Consider the following 17,974-nt stretch of genomic DNA (forward strand, 5'->3'; position numbering starts at 1 on the left):
AAACCCATACATTCACCAGTCTACCACCCTGAACCAAGACTGGTGATCCTATCAATCCTTCCCGTAAACTTTACATCTCCAAAGCCACCAATCTCTACTGTTTCAATTTCAAGGTTCTATGTTTGTCTGCTGCTACCCCACCCTTACTGCTTATCTGATTACCAGCATGACCCCAGGACTAGATCAGGACCATTAGCAAAAACCATCTCTCTCCAACCCAATCAACTCAGGCTCACAGTTATTCCGGGATGGCACATTGATGTTGATTGGCTGGTAGAGTGCTGTTCTGAGGGTACTTCGGGTTATGGGCTGAAATGTTGATCAACATCAGCATTTAATGAGAGCAAAAACAAAACATTCCATAGATTGCCAGCTTGCTGGATGGCAAGATCACACACACATTCTGCAGCTAAGGACTCAAATTAAGACTATTATGGGCCACTCTACAAAGGAGGACTCAGAGAAAAACAGCATGGAAACACACCTTTGGCACAAGGGACTATGCTGGTCATCAGCTACCCATTTACATGAATCCGATATCATATCTCACCTTACACACTGGTGCTAACTGCGGCCAAATAACCTACTAACCTGCTTTGGGATACGGGGAAGAGCCTAGAGCCTCCAAAGGAAATGATGTGATCACAAGGAGAATGTGGAAACTCTGCACAGACAGTGATAGACGAAACCTGGATCTATGGTGCAGTGCGGCAGTGAGAGTGAGCAAAGTAGGTGACATGATGTCACACCAGTCCTCTAATCTGACCATTAACAGATTGTTAGGATTGCTGAGATTACATCCTGAGAGAATGGCAAAGATTTTAAGACCATATTGCCTGTCCTTTCACAGGAAAACTACATTCATCCTTCCAAAGTTTCCACTGACAGTGCCTTTGCTTTTGCCTGGCAGCCAGTTTGTTCAGGACAGCTATCCTTGCTAAAATGTGCAGTTTTGCTGTTGTATCCTCGCTGACCAGAGTTTATCCCCCAAAGACCACATATGGTCTCTTCAATCTAAATTTATAGTATCATCAATCTAAATTGATATGTCCATAGAAATGAGTCTGCTTCACCAAACTTTAGTAGTGCGAATGCATTTAGTCATTTGTGTGACTGCAAATGTAGAGTTTAGGACTGGGCTTGAATTTCAAGATTGGGCGAGCACAGGTAGGCTATCAGTAGCACGAGTTGATCTTGCAGCCTTGGTGGTTTAGCTAGCTGAGGATTGCCAGTTTGCTGGGCAGAGGAGGTGAATTGCTTAGCTAGGTGTAAATGGACTGGGGAGTTGGAAGTTCACAGATCGAAAGAATGCAGTTGGTAGATGAGTGTTTGATACTGAGGTGGAGTGGATGGTATTCAGTGGAGAAGAAGTATGTAATGAGATTTATCTGAGTGGAGTCCAACCCAAGAGTAGAACTATTAATTAGTTGATTCAGAAATGTTAATGACGGCCACTCCTGACAAACAGGTACGCTACTTTTCTGGGCACTGCTGCAAAAGTAACGTGCATGGAATTAAGTCTGATGAATGTGTGATGTGGAAATTGTGTTAGTTGAACAATGATAATTTGTGATCAGATGTGCCTTAGTTAAAATTTATTAGTTGGTGTCAAACAATAACTGGGTACAATCCTGTTTCTCCATGGAAAAAAATATTTTCAGATACTGTATATAGCACTGAACAAAACAGCACCTTCTGCTTGAATTCCCGAGCTATTGTTTTTACTGATCATTCTTTCTGAAAGCCAGAAAGATTGTGGTTTTATAATCTAAAAAATTAAAATTAACTACCATTTTAAGAAATATCTGGGATTTTTTTTTAAATTGAGAAAAGATAGTGACAGCATGTAAGATGTTGTCTCGAGTTCATATGATATGGTAGACCAGGGGTGTCAAACTCAAATTCACGGAGGGCCAAAATTAAAAACTTGGACTAAGTCGAGGGCCGAACTAAATATTTATTGAAAATTTTCAACAACATCTGCATGTTTTCTCTTCTTTCAACATATATAATGTTAAACTTTTTCTTATTAAAATAAATGTTTAATAATAATTTTGGATAAACTCTTTCTCGAAGCATTAACAAATGAGAAATAAAATATTCAATAAATAATATTTCTCTATAGAGGATTTGTCAAATGTTGCCAGTGTGCTGTTGAATAGTAAAATCTGAGGGCTATTGAGAATGTGGGAGAATAACATGATTCCTGAAACAATCCAATGGGTGACTACAGAGACTGTGGTGGCCAAGTCTCTGGGTCCATTAAATTTGATGGTATTACAAGATCCCATTTTAATTTTAGTGGGATTGTCACTTTAAGCATTAATAAATCAAGCTGCAAACCTGCACAGTTTTGGAGAAATTGGGGGTGGCAACAATAAGGTACAGACTGTGCCCAAAGTTAATACTTTGAAGAGGAGAGAGGAAGTGTTCCAGACACAGGTGGAGAGAGTCATGTGACCAACATTAAAGGATCAGCATTCTTTGTGAGCAGCAGGGTGACTCTGTGTGGTTATGTGCAATTTGTTTGATTCTCCCTGTCAATGGGATTATTGGACCACACCATGACCAAAGGAAAGGTCACTTTTATTGACCCATCTTTGGATTGTTGAAAGCAGGAGAATTACTGTATTTGGATCATGACCATTGCAACGGTCATGCCTGGGTTCTGGAGGCACTGTGAGAGTTACTTGTTTCATTTCCCTACAAAAGGAAAAGGGGAGTTGTGATAACTACTCATCTGAAAAGACATTAAATCTGGAAACAATGCAACAAGGATTCGTGAGTTTTCATCAGTTTGGTTACTCGGTCTCTCCCACCTCCTTTGTGATTACTTCTTTACCTCAATTTTAGAGTCTTCATGTCAACACTGAATTTCTAAGACTAACTGGAATAACTTTCCAGAATTGTGCCTAAGCTGTAATGGTACTGGATCTCTCTCTCTCTCACACACACACACACACACACACGTATATTTCTGCATAGTTGAGGGTTAAGGTTAGATAATTAACTTATGGTGTTATAGTATTAGAAGTTAGTAATAAATATGTTTTAAAAATAACGCTGTCTTGGTGAATTTCTATTGCTGCTGGTCTGCAATGTAACAGATGGGCTCTTGATTAGTAAGGGATAATTGACACCAGAACCAATGGATCATAGCTCTACAGTTCTGCCATACCTAATTATGAATAGTGGCTGAGAATTAAACAGCGAACATGAAGCTGTTGATCGAAGAACATCCTAACACTCAACTATGGCTGAACATAGATGAGTTGCCAAAGACAAAGTTGATGAATGAAAGGCCATTAACGTGCCAGTGGTGCCAAATGAGTGATCCAGCTCAGTTTCCTCCTAAGGCCTTCAACATACAAGTCTTCGTCTAATTAGATTCACCAAGCACTTTGCAAAGTAATGCTTAGAAACAGAAAATAAGCCTTTGATCAGGATTTAGTACTGGTCATGGGACTCAATAATTAGCTGCATCTCTAGTCAAGCTTTTTTATGTAGAGTTACAACTCTCATATTTACCCAACATGGAAAATTTCCCAGGTATGACTGGTCTTCAACAAGTAGGAGAAATCCAAACTGGCTAATTAACACTTAGCTGATCTACTCTTAACCATCAGTTAAGTGATAGAAGTTACAGCCAACAGTGCTATTATATTTGGAAATATATCACCAACATTCATTAGATGTAAATCCTGAAACTCCCCACCCATCTCCACTACACTATTATTAACATTTTAAGAAAGCTGTTCAGTATTACCTTCTAACATTTAATTTGGGATGTGTGATAACTGAAAGCTTGGCCAGAAACATTCACACTTCTTAAATGAATGAAAAGTGAAGGGGCAGTCATGAACAGATGGAGATGCATATTTTAATTTAATTTTTTTTCAGTGCTGTGCAAAGAGCGAGGGACTGACTTATATTATAAGTGCTGTTCTATTTCAAATGAACATCCACATGCATTTACTTTACATGATTCTTTCAACTTACCTGGGCATGGCTGGGTCTAATAAAGCTACAGATTGCATTTTCATTTGTTGAACCTCAGAATGAAATTTTTCTACTTCTTCTGCTAGTCGTTCCTGGTAAGTAATGTTACAGGTTTTAACAATGAAAAAAAAAAAATATATATATATATAAAAAATAGAGTACAATGTAATTTGTAATTTGCCACAAAAAATAAATTGATTTTAGTACTACCACTGAAATTAAAACAACATCATAATTTACTAATCCACCAACAGCACTGTGCCACAATTATTGAATCTTGGGATACTAATGCAATCAGCAGAAATGTTTCTTCACAAAAGCACTTGCTAGCTGAATTAAACAATCAATGATTGAATGAGAAGGTAGAAAATTGATGACAATTAATTGATAGTTTTCTTAATAGTGCCATAATGCTACTATGCCTTCCAATAATAAAATTGTGTATGCACGCTATTTTAAAATGTGATAAATTCATTTACACAGTGCTAATTATGTGCTCTTTTGGTGTAATTTGATTTTGATATGTAACTGTTAATCAAAGTACCAAACTAACTGAATTGTATTGAAGGCTATATGGAACAGAGATAAAGAAGCATGTTGAACTGTTTGTGAATATTTAACAATATAATAATGGTCTTTATATGTTATTTAAATACATGATGACATCATGGATCATCAACTTTGGTCTGCTACCAAAGCCCTACCTTTAACAAATTACCAACAATTTTACTATATCGTGCCTTCTCCTGAACTTTAATAATGTTACCTTATCGTGAAGAGACTCTTCAAGTTGTTTTCTTAAGAGTTCAGATTCCTGTATCAATATATTCTAAAATAATAAAAAAAATTTGTAAAATATGACATTTGATTAAACAGGTATGTTAATTTTATTAACAGAATTTGCATATAAAGGACATCACTAGTTTATAATACGCAAATTTTCTTGTAAGTGCTTATGCTATATTATTAGAAGACTTTGTCTATACAGTCTCAACAGTTTCTTGTGATTCACTATCAGATTGGAAAGCAACAGAAAGCAAGTCTTTTATTTCATATTTTTAATTTTCAAATTCTTTACAGAGAGCAGTGAATTAGAACCAAGGTCACTGGCACTGTAAATAGTGTGGCTCGAACTGCTATGGAATGGAAGGCCTTATCTGGAGAGTAGAAGTGGCGAGGGCAGAGAAACAAGATGGAAATGATAGCATCCTTACAGGTGACGAGATGGGAGGAAGTGTAGTCGAGCTAACGGTGGATACCAGTTGTTTTGTTTTGTGAATGGTTGAATATCTGGAAGTAAATGTCACTCTGTCATAAGGTGTTCAATGACACATGGGATAAATGCCAATGGGGCAAAAGGATCATCATGGGCATGATGGGCTGAAGGGCCTGTTCTTGTGCAGCACAACTCTATGACTAAGACCACAGAAAAATAAAAATCTAAAATTTTACCTTATCCTCCAAAGCAGCCATTCTTTCTTTTAGATGCAGCTGAAGTCGCTCATTAGACTCTGTCAACAATCTGTCCACTGTGTCGGACAGTCGCTTATTGTGTTCTTCATTCATTTTCTCTCTTTGTCGGGCCTAAGATATTTGAAGTAAAACAGTCCGCTATTTACTTGACAAAGTCAAGAATATAGTGATTTACTTTTGAAGTTCGACTCGGATCCTCAGATCTGAACAGATCTATTTTTTTGTTTTGATTTAGCTTTCTATATTTTGTTAGAACTAATTCATTCATATTTTTCTGATCAAACTCATTTTCATTTGCTGTTTATATTTTGTTCCACTTAGTTTGCTTTACTTTATATATCTATAATCTTTATGGTTTGTTTATTTGAAGATACACCAAAGCAATCACAGGCCATTTGATTTGACCTTAGTGAAAGAGAATCTGATAGAGGGGGTTAAAAAAATGTTAATGGGCACTTAGAGAAATTTAAATTTTAATGCAAGATGGTTTTGCTTAATGCAAATCACCGTTGACTAACCTGACAGAATCTTTTGATGAAATAATAATTTTGTTAATTTCCTTCTGTAACTTATTTGTGTAAACCTTTAATTTAGTGTTAAATTATATTTCCCATATATAAAAATGTCTTAGTAAAGTAAATTATAGAGTTAAAATATTGTATCTGTATTTTTAGTAAGTTAATTGTGGGCTGGTACAGGGTCACACACAATTCACAGCACATTTACAGAGAACCATTGTTTTCAGAGAAGATAGTTCATTTTCTGGGTCGACATGTCTTGGAAAGACAAAGCTAATGGCTTTGAAGTAGGTCTTAATTATTTAAGAACAATGGGGTGTTTGCTTTATTAAAATCTGAGGTATCGAAGTACTCAATAAGAACTGCTGAAGGAAGCCACCTGTTTTTAAACTAAACCATTTAAGGCCTCTTGAACAAGAGAAATGAAACTCAGCCACGTGAGTAACATACTTAAGCCTTTGAGACAGAAGTGAAGTAATGTTTCAGAGTCGTGTTGTCTACAAGACAGAGGTATGAGGATCACATGGTTTACAAGAAACTGGGGTTTGCAACTGTTTAAAATTCCAATAACTGATCACATGATTTTAAAGAATTGGAACTGACCTCATTGATTATTTAAATGGTCATATGATTTGTAGAAATATATTATTGAATTCAGACATTTTTAGAACAGTTCAGTTTTCAGAGTACAGAAGTCAAAAACCTGTGACACACAGGGTTTGAAACCTTGTGAAAGACAGGGTTGAGTTACAGTAACCAGAAAAGGCGCTGTTGTGTGTGTGTTACACATAGAAAAGGGGTATCATAGAATCAGTGAATTTGGAAATTAGGAAGACCACTTCGCTGTCTCTTTGGAAAGGAGGAGAGAATTTTATTGTATGGCCACTTCATTTAACCCTTGTCTGGGTTTGTGAATTCATCATAGAATAGCCACTTGTCTACGTTTGTGGATTCATCGTGGAAGAAAATAGCCACATTCTCTGTCTCTTTGAAAAGAGGGCAGAATTGTGAGTAAAGACACCTGAAGATATGATGTTTAAAAGCAGATTGTAATTATTTCTGAACTGAGACTTTAAGACTTTCAAGCAAGAATAAAATGATGGTGAAGTTTTAAAAATTGACTTTTCAGAATGGGATTTTATTATACACACGCATTTACATTTTACATTTGCGCATAGTGGGGTTAAATTTAGAAATAAGTAAGAAATGTTACGTTATTAATAGTTTCATAAAAAAAACTATTGCTTTGAATGTACCAATGTCCAGTGAATTTTCCTTTGCTGTTTTTGTGTTAGTCCTAACAAAGTCCCTTTAGTCCCAAAAATAATTAAATGGGGTTGTTAGTTCGTGACATTTCCTTACCCTTTTCTCTCAGTGATTTGTTTCCTTAACATGTTCTCAAAATAAGACTTTCAGATCAGATATTAAATCAGAAATGCAATATTACTCAACATCTGCTTTTGACTGCCATAAGGCAGGTAAAGATTTGCAATGATCATTGCCCAGAGCCCCTAACAGTCAGAGAAAGAGAAGCAAGAGTCCGTTCAGAGATACTGAGAATCCATGGATTCAGCTCCAGCATTCCCACAGCAGCTGCACAAGACTGCAGTTCATTTCAAACCCTCACCAACCCAAGCCCAGATCCAAATCTTCGACATGAAGGAGAAGCCTTCAGCACCCAGGGCATTTCGGGAGCCCTTCTTGCTTTCAACGCCCTCTTGAATCCAAGTTCTGATATCTGGTTCTCAAGAGCCAGTCTCCAGCAGCCCATGGCCTTGTACCTCAAGCCGCCAGCAGTCTGTGGTCTGAGTAGGTTCCTTGCCTGCAAGTAGCCAACAGTTGGCTGCCTGTGTGTGTGTGTGTCCTTCAGCCATGGAGCACTTTGCTGGCCTGCTCCTGTGATCACCAACATAAGGGTCGTCTCCTCTTCTTCTCCTCATTGAGGGGTGTTCTCCCTCTTACTGGTGCCCTGCATCAGTCCGCTGCTCCCCCAGAGCCTGCAATCCCCTTGTGGCTGCTGCTGAACACAGGTGCTGCCATTTTGGGCCTGGACATAATGATCGCAGGATTAAAAAAAAAAGTCAGCTGCTTTAACAGGCCGTTTAAAGCCTGTACAGAGCTGTTGGCACCAGGAATGGGAGGTAGGACTCTTCAGGGGAGTGCTGTGTCTCCGCTTCCTGCTCGCCAAAGATTACAGAAGCTCTGGCAAAGCTGCTATTTTTTTCCTATTCCACTTCTGAAATATCCTTTTCCGAGCACCAACCTCTCGCCTGCAGATACGTCATCCCATTTTCTCAGCTGTTTTGTTTCTGCCGCATCAAGGTGAGGAATTTCGTTCCTGAACTTCTGAAAAAATCCTCCTTTTCCAGGAAACTCAAGCAATGGATCCCATCAATTTTAAAGGGATCATAGGATAAAAGTTATGGCGCAGAGGGGAAAGCACGTAATGTTTTTTTTAAATTTTGATTCAATTTTTTAGTTATTCATGTGATTTTAGATTTTATTAAATTTCCTAAAATGACAATGTGTATCAAAATCTCTTAAGAATAATGAAAACTCCTTCGAAGGTTGGACATCAAAAACAGAGCCAGGATTTTTTTTTTAAATGTCCTCCTGAAGGGCCTGTCTTCATTAAACCATGATGCTGGAATAAAAAAAAAAATTGGGCCAGTGAAGAATACCTTTACTTGTGAAATAGTGCAATTTGAAGATGGACAGATAACAGGAGTTGCTACTTCTCAACAGAAATCATGAATTGAAGTTTAGTTAACACACTCAGACCAGCCAGGCCAGCTAACAAGCTATAAACCCCAAATGTTCAGCAGTACATCTGCATTATATAATTTCTGTAATACACTATCACATAGATTGAATTTACACTTTTAACAACAATTCAAGTTGTTACCCACAATTCAAATATATGGAATAAAATGGGTGCAAAGCTGTGGAAAGGAAATGGGCAGTGGCTTCAAACAAGACAGATAATTGATATAGTTGTAATGGTTTGATGAAATAATAATAAGAATGACAGGACAGGAACTTAACCATTGTATCAGATTTACAATTTTACTTAACCCTTTGCAGTTCCTGATTCTTTTCTTCAAGCTGAGTCTCTAAATGTCTCAGACGTTCTTCTATGCTGCCATGCCGCTCTTCAGCCTACAATGGAAATAAAAGTGCTGACGAGCTCCACTATTTAATTAAATTGAAATACCTGTCCATGTGTTTCATTAAACAAAAATCAAGCCAAGCTCAAGCCTATGCTTTCTGTGCTCAGGATTGTTCAGAATTAAGCAGGCAGCTGGAGAGCATTGTGGACGGTAAAGCCTGTATTTTTAATGAGTGATGAGTTCAGCCAAATGTAAACACATGCTGAATTTACACTGTTAAACCACAATCCTGCTTCTTAACAAATAAAGCTCCTTTAAGCACAAAACTGCACAATGATAAATTGTGAAAAAAATATATACTCTATCAACCGACAGAACTACCTTCCTAAGCATGGTGATCATTTCTTGGAGTTTTGCTTCCAAAACATAGGGATAATCATTAGATGAGGTAGAAGAGCTTGGGCCAGACTGACAAGTCAAGAAGAAGAGGGACAAATCAAATAATCAGAACACAAGTTGCAAGAGCTGAACAAAATACACTGCACAATATTTGAAATAAAAAGTGACAAAAAGCTAAGGACTGACTACATGAACTAATACTTTCGAAGTATGGACGTTACATTAAAATGGTTGGGCAAAATCAGATATATATGCAATTTACAGAATGCTTGATTGAAACCAAAGAGAAAAAATTGCTGCATTACTTTTTTCTTTATGATTTTTCAATTCTGCAATGCTTTCACAATCAATAATTTTCTTCTATATATGGGATCAAGTATTTGGATTGCCTGAACAGTTACAAATTACACTGAACTATGGCTGGATCATAAATAGATTAAAACATATATACGAATTTGAAACATAGAATGCAAGGTCTTGATATCCAGTATAATACCAACTTCTACATTTTGATGCAAAGGTGTGAACATCTGCAATACATTGCCCCAGAAACTGCAGGTAGCCTGCACTTCTCTGTGGAGTTACCCACTCTCATCCTAAGTATGCATCTCACTTCGCACATTGACCCTGGACTCAGTACATCTTACTCGCCTTTTTTTTAAAAGGTCTCTTCTGATTTTTTTTTCCTTGCATTCCACAAAATATTGCTATTCAATAGAATTACATGATTTTAAAATAAAATCAAAATCTTTAATGTTAATGTTTTTATAATATATTTTTAAAAACTTTTTTTCACCTAATTCCCAATATATTTGACTGTCAAAAATATTTGTCGACTCTGAAAAGGATTCTGACAACTTGTGGATCAATTGGTCAATGGGTCTGGTCTTAATTTATATTGTCTGTGGCACCATACACTTTGTATATTGTCTATGACCTCTGTAGTGTAGCCACAGCAATTTGGAATATAAGAATGATGAAATCCTGATAACAGATGATCAATTCACATATTACGTAAAATTAGAAGGGGGATGTTTCCTTCATCAACATTCTTTTATTCCAGAGCTATATAGCTTTGCATTTATATGATATATTTCAGCTGATGACTTCAACTTTGGTAGGGAAACATAGCAACCAATTGCATATATTGACCTCCTGTAGAATCAGCGATCAGATTTTATTTGATCTTATTAATTGAGGAATAATTATTGAGCAGGATATCTTCCAAGTGTACAATGTAATAGAGATCCTGAACACATAGCTAGAGCTTCAGTTTATTTTTTTTAATTCCTATCATGCAGTTATTCTCTTAACTCCATTGAGAACACTTCAAAGTAAATGCTGCGTGTGAGGTCTTCAAGTTGAGGGTTCAATATGAGGACACTAAGGCTTAGGAAAAGCTACAAAATAAGGGCTTCTGAAAAATTATAGTGGTTAAGTAAGAGGAGATCACCTTTTATAACTTGTTGTATCTGATTAATTAGGGTACAGCACAGATATAAATGATAACAGGTTCTTCCTGTGCTGTAGGAATGCCTAGCATTTTTTTTCAGGCATCCATTGGTTGAGAAAAGAGGCAGTTGGATATTAATGTAGATTATTTTTGTACATTCTTCTCACTTCTAAGTAATAAGACAGAGACTGTGATAAATGTGTAAATTTACTAATAAGTAAAACTACAGTAGAACCTAGAAATAGAATGTTGATATACTAAGGAGCAAGAGTTCTAGCTGGAAAGAGAGGACGTCTTTAAAAAAAAGGCGGGGGGGGGGAGATAAATAGGAATGCATATATTAAAAAAAACAAGAACCCTTGGTAACTAGGAGAGATACTGAGAATATCAAAAGGAATTATGAAAATATAATGACAAAGATATTTTTACATTTATTTAAGCAAAAGAAAGGTAGAAAGGTATCACAGACAACTTGGTCCCTTTAAATTGATAATCATAATAATGTAAATTCAAAGCAAGTTGGCAGACAGATTGAATGATTATTTTAAACATATTAATTGCAGAGAGAGAGAGAGAGAGAGAGAGAGAGAGAGAAAGAGCATTGAAAAGGGGAAAGTCTTGCCAAACTGAATGTTTCATGGAGATAACTAAAAGAGAGAGGTCAGAGAATGATAAATGTAGGCATTTAATAATACATGTAGGTGTGCTCTGCTTCACATTCAAGTATTTACAAATTAAATATTACGCTAATCCCTAGGAAGGCTATTGATAAAGCAGCTGAGGAGAATTGAGCTTAGTGGGTCTCCTTGATGCCACATTGAATCAAATGTTGCCTTTATGTCAAGGGCTGTCACCACCAGAATTCAGCTCTCTCGTCCAGGTTGGGTAAAACTGCAAAGAGGGCTTTCCAACAAGACATCCTTATTTTTAATAGCTGGTCATTAAAGAACATGGCTTCCAGCATTTTATCTGTTAAATTCATTGCTGAATTTTGCTGCAATCATCTCTTGATCAAAATGTCAACTCACCAGTCATGTTTTGCCCTAATTACAGACCTAAGTAGGTTTCATTCAATGCCTAAGCAATAGAATCTGTGCCATGGAGCTACCCCTAAATGTATCAGAGTCACACATTACCAATGGAAGAATCCACTAGAGGGCTATGCATTATTCACAGGATCAGAAATATTCAAACGCTCTTGGGAGGAGTGAGCCATTTGAAATACCTATCCACCATAGATGCATCTTTCCACAATGTAAATGGAAATTACATTTGGTGAATGGCCAATGTAATCTCTTAAATGAAGTCAATGCAAAATGGTAGCATGTTTAGTAAAAATGGATTTTCTAGTAACTACATTCATATCAATTATTTACCTTTGTTAGAGCTGCAATTCGCTGGGCAAGTTCAGCTTCTACTTCTGGTAACGTTTCTGCTCGCTTCATTGTTTGCTGCAGTTTCTGTTCAGCAAGTTCCAGACGTTCCTGTAACTGTCTATTTTTGTCTTCTAGCTAAATTCCCAAGTAACAGAGATGCAAAATATTCATCTGAATGATTATCAGCAAAAAAAAAGTTGCTCTCAACAACTCAATTTGAATGCTTCATATTTATAATTAATATACAATTAAATACATCTTATACATATATCCAACATATTACAAATGTTAACATATTTCAAATATTTTATCCTGTAATTTAAGAAAACATTGAAAATGTATCTTGTATATCAATCTTGCATACTTATTTAAAAATCCTACAATTGAACTCCCAGTGTATTTCAGCTATCAGTTCTGGCTTTGCACAAATGAAAAGGAAAACTAATGCTACAAAGGTGTGGATTTTGATGAATTAGGACTGCTCGCTACACATAGCAATTGTGTTCTTTATAACCCTGAACTTACTTGGTGTTGTGTGTGGAGGAAGCATGGTCTCCCTGCCTATCTGTCTTGAATGTGTCTATTGCAGGAGGTTATGTATTCTCCTCGTCTGAAACTTATTCAGATGTCGCATCACCTGTCAGTCAAGGTCGGACTTAGGCCACTAATTAGTGCACACCTTACTCTTGGCTAATTTAAATCACCTCGGGTGATCATTGGCTTGCAGCACAGATTAGCAGTGTATTTAATACCAGTGCAGAGCACATTCTTCCTCTCTGCTTTGTGGTCCAAGCCCCAGACACTGTTCCATACCAGGTCACTACGGTGGATGTTGCTGGAAGGGTCGCAGGTAAGGTGTGCACTACACAAAAGCTGAGCTATAGTATTGCGATAGATCAATATTTGTAGTATGGCCACACCCCCATTGATAAGGGAACTGGGAGCATGTGTAAGAGTCCCTGTTTATAGTGTGTGAGCAGGGTCGAATATAGGTACCGTTGTCAGGGTCTAACTGATGTCCGGAAGTGAATGTCTGTATTGTCACTTCCATGAATTAGTAATTGTGCGCCATTTAATATTCCCCCCTGCTTGTTTACTGTGTCTTAATAAAAGTTACGGGTAAGTGTATCACTTCTGTCCAGACTCGTCTCTCTGTGAACCCATTGATCCAACAAACACTTGGATGGATGTACGTGGCTGGCCAAGATCACGTGAGAGCCGAAGAACAATGGTCCGAGGAGTAGCCGGAATTTAAACAGCATAATCTATTGACGTGGGAGAAACTTGAACAAATGCCACCATCTGACTCCTCTGGACTCGGAAAGATAGAAGTCTGTCCTCTGCTTTGCTACTTTTCAAAATTGTCTTTTTTAAATGTATTTGAAAGTCACTGATGTCCACATTTAAAAAGAATTAAATTAAATAAACATTCCAAAAAAATTTTAAAAATTCCAAGCATCCTTATGATGCTTTTAAATAATTATAAAGATTAAAGCAAACACATATAATGACAGAATGTAGCTTGCCCTTTTTTTTGAAACCATCATGAATATACAATCACATTGAAACAAATGGGCTCACAGTTCCTGCACCAATTGTAATGGAAAATTACCTTGACTGCTCTCCATCACAGGATGCAGAGCAGATTCCCCAGGTAAATGTTTCAGAATTCCAGGAAGCTCCTGATTTACCTCTGCTTCCTGTTGTGGAGCTCTGCTGTGAAATCACAGTGGAGTTGGGCCAATAAAATCAGAACTTCCACATTCATGCAGAAGTCCCAAATTTGCCAGGCATTCCTTGCAGAGTTCCTACAAAATCCAGCAAAATATATAATCGATTGGATAGACAGTACCATAAATGTAGATCACTGAGACAAAATTCCAATCATCCAGTGTTTTGGCAAAAGTTCATTGGTATCCAAAATCCTAATTCCTTTCAAATTATGGCACAGCACCATTTGCCGACAAGGTTCATTGGAGTGACCGGAAATTCACCCGGCTCTGGTCTACCTGATACCAATCTTTTTTTCCCCCCTCTCTTTCCAAATCTTTTTAAAGATTTTATTCTGTGTATTTGACTTGGACACAGGAGCTTAATCAATTATACTGAACTGAATGAGCAACTTTGAAAGTGAGAACAATTTCAAAGCTTAACTAAATGTTTGTTATGAATTGCTGCTCTAGAATCTGGTAAAGGCTAGTGATAAAAGCCATTGGTATCAAATTGGCAATTGCATAAGGAGTACATTTTTTGATAAAGAAACTCTGTGGGGGAAAAAAAAAATAGATGTCTTTGCTGGTTTTATTCCAAATTCTAATATTTGTTTCAAAGGTCAATGCTGAAAATGATAGTACTGGGTTAACCTCTCATTCATTCATAAGTGTACTGAACCTGGCGTAAGAAGGCATCCTTATTTGCCAATTCATTTTCCAGTTTGTCATTCATGTCATGTAGTGAGGTTGATTCTCTCTGTACATTAAGGTATCGCTTCTCCAATGTAGTTATCCTTTCTTCCATATCTTCTTTCTGAGCAATTACCTGTGGAAAATTAATAAATCAATTTTACAACTAATTTTGGTTCTTCGTTGCACACAGAAATATCAATGACAATAAAATACTTGCAATACAAATCATTTCATATTTTTTTTTGTAAATACAAAACAATTTGTATGTGTGTCAATAGCTATTATCTACTGAATATTTGTCTGTCTCACAAAATATCTGAATTTTTTTACATACAAGGCAATTCACCAACGTACCATTACTGTTACCCTTTTGGTGCATTTAAGGCGCCCCAGCGGCTTTTTCTTCTTTTTAGTTTCGGGGTTATAGATTTAAGATAAATTAGTTATCATATTTCTTCTTTTCATTTTATTTTGCAGGAACAAGAAATATAATATTGAATTCTGTCTGTTTGTTTATTATTAGTTGTGATGTTCATTTTTATTCGAGGATACATTGTAATTACTTTGTATCTGTACAGTATCTGTATTTTTCACGCCTCAAACCGTGCATCTTGGCGCCTCACAGTTTGGCGGGCAGCAACCTCCTTTGAAGAAGACCGCAGAGCCCACCTCACTGACAAAAGGCAAAGGAGGAAAAACCCAACACCCAACCCCAACCAACCAATTTTCCCTTGCAACCGCTGCAATCGTGTCTGCCTGTCCCGCATCGGACTTGTCAGCCACAAACGAGCCTGCAGCTGACGTGGACTTTTTACCCCCTCCATAAATCTTCGTCCGCGAAGCCAAGCCAAAGAAGAAGATATACATACACAACAAAATTTGATAAAAAATAAATTTAAAATATGCTTTATTTTTTTGGATCTTACTCCATCACATTCTCAAAATTTTGGGGATGTTCTACACACAATTTCCATTCCCACCACCAGTGTATTCTTTGCATATGCTCAAATCTACACCCAGAAATGAGCAATTCAGCAGACAAATTGACCAATGAAACTTAACGATAATTAATGCATTAACATCTGTGGAAGGTCTGCAAAGGCTCTTGAATTTTTAGACCTGATGTACCCCATTCCAAAAGTTAATCCAAAAGTGTCAGCTATTCAAATGACCAACACTCAATAAGAAGAAAGATTTCAAAAAGAAAGTGCTTTTTAAAATTCGTACCTCTCTAATATCCGTCTGATATTTAGTACTTATTTCTTCTGATTTAATTAGATCTTTTCTAGTGGTTTCTAGATCCTGTTGCACTTCAGCAAACTGACCAGATAATGCAGCTAGCTGGTCTTTTGTCTGTGTCACCTCAAAATTCTGTTTCTCTAGCAGGTCCTGTAGTTCCACAATTTGATTCATTTCATCATTATGGTCAATTGAACCATTGGAAAGACGCTGCAAAAAAAAAACAAAAAAAAACAGATAAATATTGTTAAACAGGAAAGTCTGCAGTGCTGAGGTTGGAGTGCAATACACAAAAGTGCTGGAGAAATTCAGCAGACCACACAGCATCTAAAGAAATAAAAGGCTAACCAACGTTTCGGACCTGAGCCCTTCATCAAGCTATGAACCAACAATAGGCAGGTGTGTGAACAAAAAGGTGGGCAATAGTGGTAAATATTCTTGCTCTTAAGTATCTAATATCTATTTGTGCACGTATGTCTGTTTGTTTCTCCAGGCAAAACAATATGGAGCATTTTAGAAATATCTAAGGAGGTTCAGTAGGGGTAACATTTCATGCTGAATGTCATGACCACATTGAGGTCAAATGAAGTTCAAAAAAAATCATATTTGCACCAGGGACTCCTCAATTAGTTCCAGTGCTGTGCATCAATCTACATTCAGAATAAAAACAAATGGCCAAAGGAACACCAGGCCTGCCTCCGTGCTTAGGACTCCAGACAAACGAGGAGCAGTCAGCAGGAAACTGAGGAAAAATACCAAGCCCGCCTCAGTGCTTGGAATTTCATGAGCAGACAACAAGAGTCTGCTGAGGAAGGACAAGCAAGACTCCAAGCAATGCAAACAAAAGCCACTAGCTGAAGGCCAGCACCATTTACAATAGCCAAATGCTGCATTCAATTACTCCGTTGACATTGAATATTCTTCCATTAATGCAGTTGTAATTGGCTCCAGGTCAGAGGTATACCAACAATGTGGACAAAGAAGTGGAAAGGTGAAACGCCTTCGAAACGCTGTTCCCACGGAAAACTTAGCATACCTCCACTGGATGAGCCTCCACGTCCATTAAAAAAGCTACTGCCAGCCACCACAGCAGAGTCCATACATTTCCTAAAGATGATCAGAGCCTACAACTCAGCATTTCAGAGGACATCTTTTGAAGCCAACAACAACTGGGTGTTTTATTTCCCAGGCAACGCCAGGGATCCTGCTAGTTAATAATAAATGCAAACAGGAATCCACAATAAAATCATCTAAACACAACATCATATGGGGAAAAAGTTCTAGTTCTGTTTGTCAGGAACATGCTATGCAGAATGATAACTGAATTCAAAACCTTTAGTGTGAATGGGATCATTTTAGGATTATGCAAAACACCAACATTTAAAAAGGAAGAATTTACCTTTGCTACGATTAGGCCTGGAAAAATCTAAGAGCTGCTCCCCATTTGTCACTGTATGTTTATCACAGCAGTAATGAAAACCCTTTTTTGCATATATGAATGGGACTTCTGCTGTACAGTATTTCGACAAACCTGAGTTCTAAATGAAAGATCATCAGCTTGAAAAAGACTTGCTTTTCTGTCCTTAAGTGCCAACCTGCTGAATATTCAGTTTTATTTGAAGTAGGTGAAACTATATGGATGTTTCCATTATCACATCTTTAAAATTATATTTTAATCATTTTATGTAAGATGTTGCTGCATTAATATCACAACTTTTAGTCTCTGATAATGAGCTATGCCTTAAGTTTTGTATCATCAAATGCTGGTTGAATGAGATATCAATCACTTGCAATAGAAGTTAGAGACTGAGTTTTATTTTAAATGTTTCGAACAAACTGACTAAACTGTGAGTACAATAAAGGGTAAGATTACCCTTGTTATGTTATAATCACTTGGTTTTCTGATATCATTCTCCCATTATTCCATTGCTCCATACTTAATTTTCTTCAGATGAATCCAAAGGGCTGGAGGATGTGGATGAAAGATGAGAGGGAGGTTAAA

General features: G+C 37.0%; 1 protein-coding gene across 1 annotated transcript in view; it reads right to left on the minus strand.

The window, feature by feature from the left end:
• ppfia2 (PTPRF interacting protein alpha 2) overlaps nucleotides 1–17,974 on the minus strand; it is a 203,094-nt gene that overhangs the window by 69,389 nt on the left and 115,731 nt on the right. Inside the window, exons 6-12 of the mRNA XM_069904026.1 lie at nucleotides 15,961–16,182; nucleotides 14,720–14,866; nucleotides 12,329–12,463; nucleotides 9,066–9,149; nucleotides 5,452–5,583; nucleotides 4,766–4,828; nucleotides 4,000–4,091 (exon numbers count right to left, since the gene is read on the minus strand). Coding sequence (XP_069760127.1) covers nucleotides 4,000–4,091; nucleotides 4,766–4,828; nucleotides 5,452–5,583; nucleotides 9,066–9,149; nucleotides 12,329–12,463; nucleotides 14,720–14,866; nucleotides 15,961–16,182 — 875 coding nt within the window. The remainder of the gene's footprint in view (nucleotides 1–3,999; nucleotides 4,092–4,765; nucleotides 4,829–5,451; nucleotides 5,584–9,065; nucleotides 9,150–12,328; nucleotides 12,464–14,719; nucleotides 14,867–15,960; nucleotides 16,183–17,974) is intronic.

Source organism: Narcine bancroftii, chromosome 11, assembly GCF_036971445.1.
Source record: "Narcine bancroftii isolate sNarBan1 chromosome 11, sNarBan1.hap1, whole genome shotgun sequence".
Lineage (NCBI taxonomy): Eukaryota > Metazoa > Chordata > Chondrichthyes > Torpediniformes > Narcinidae > Narcine > Narcine bancroftii.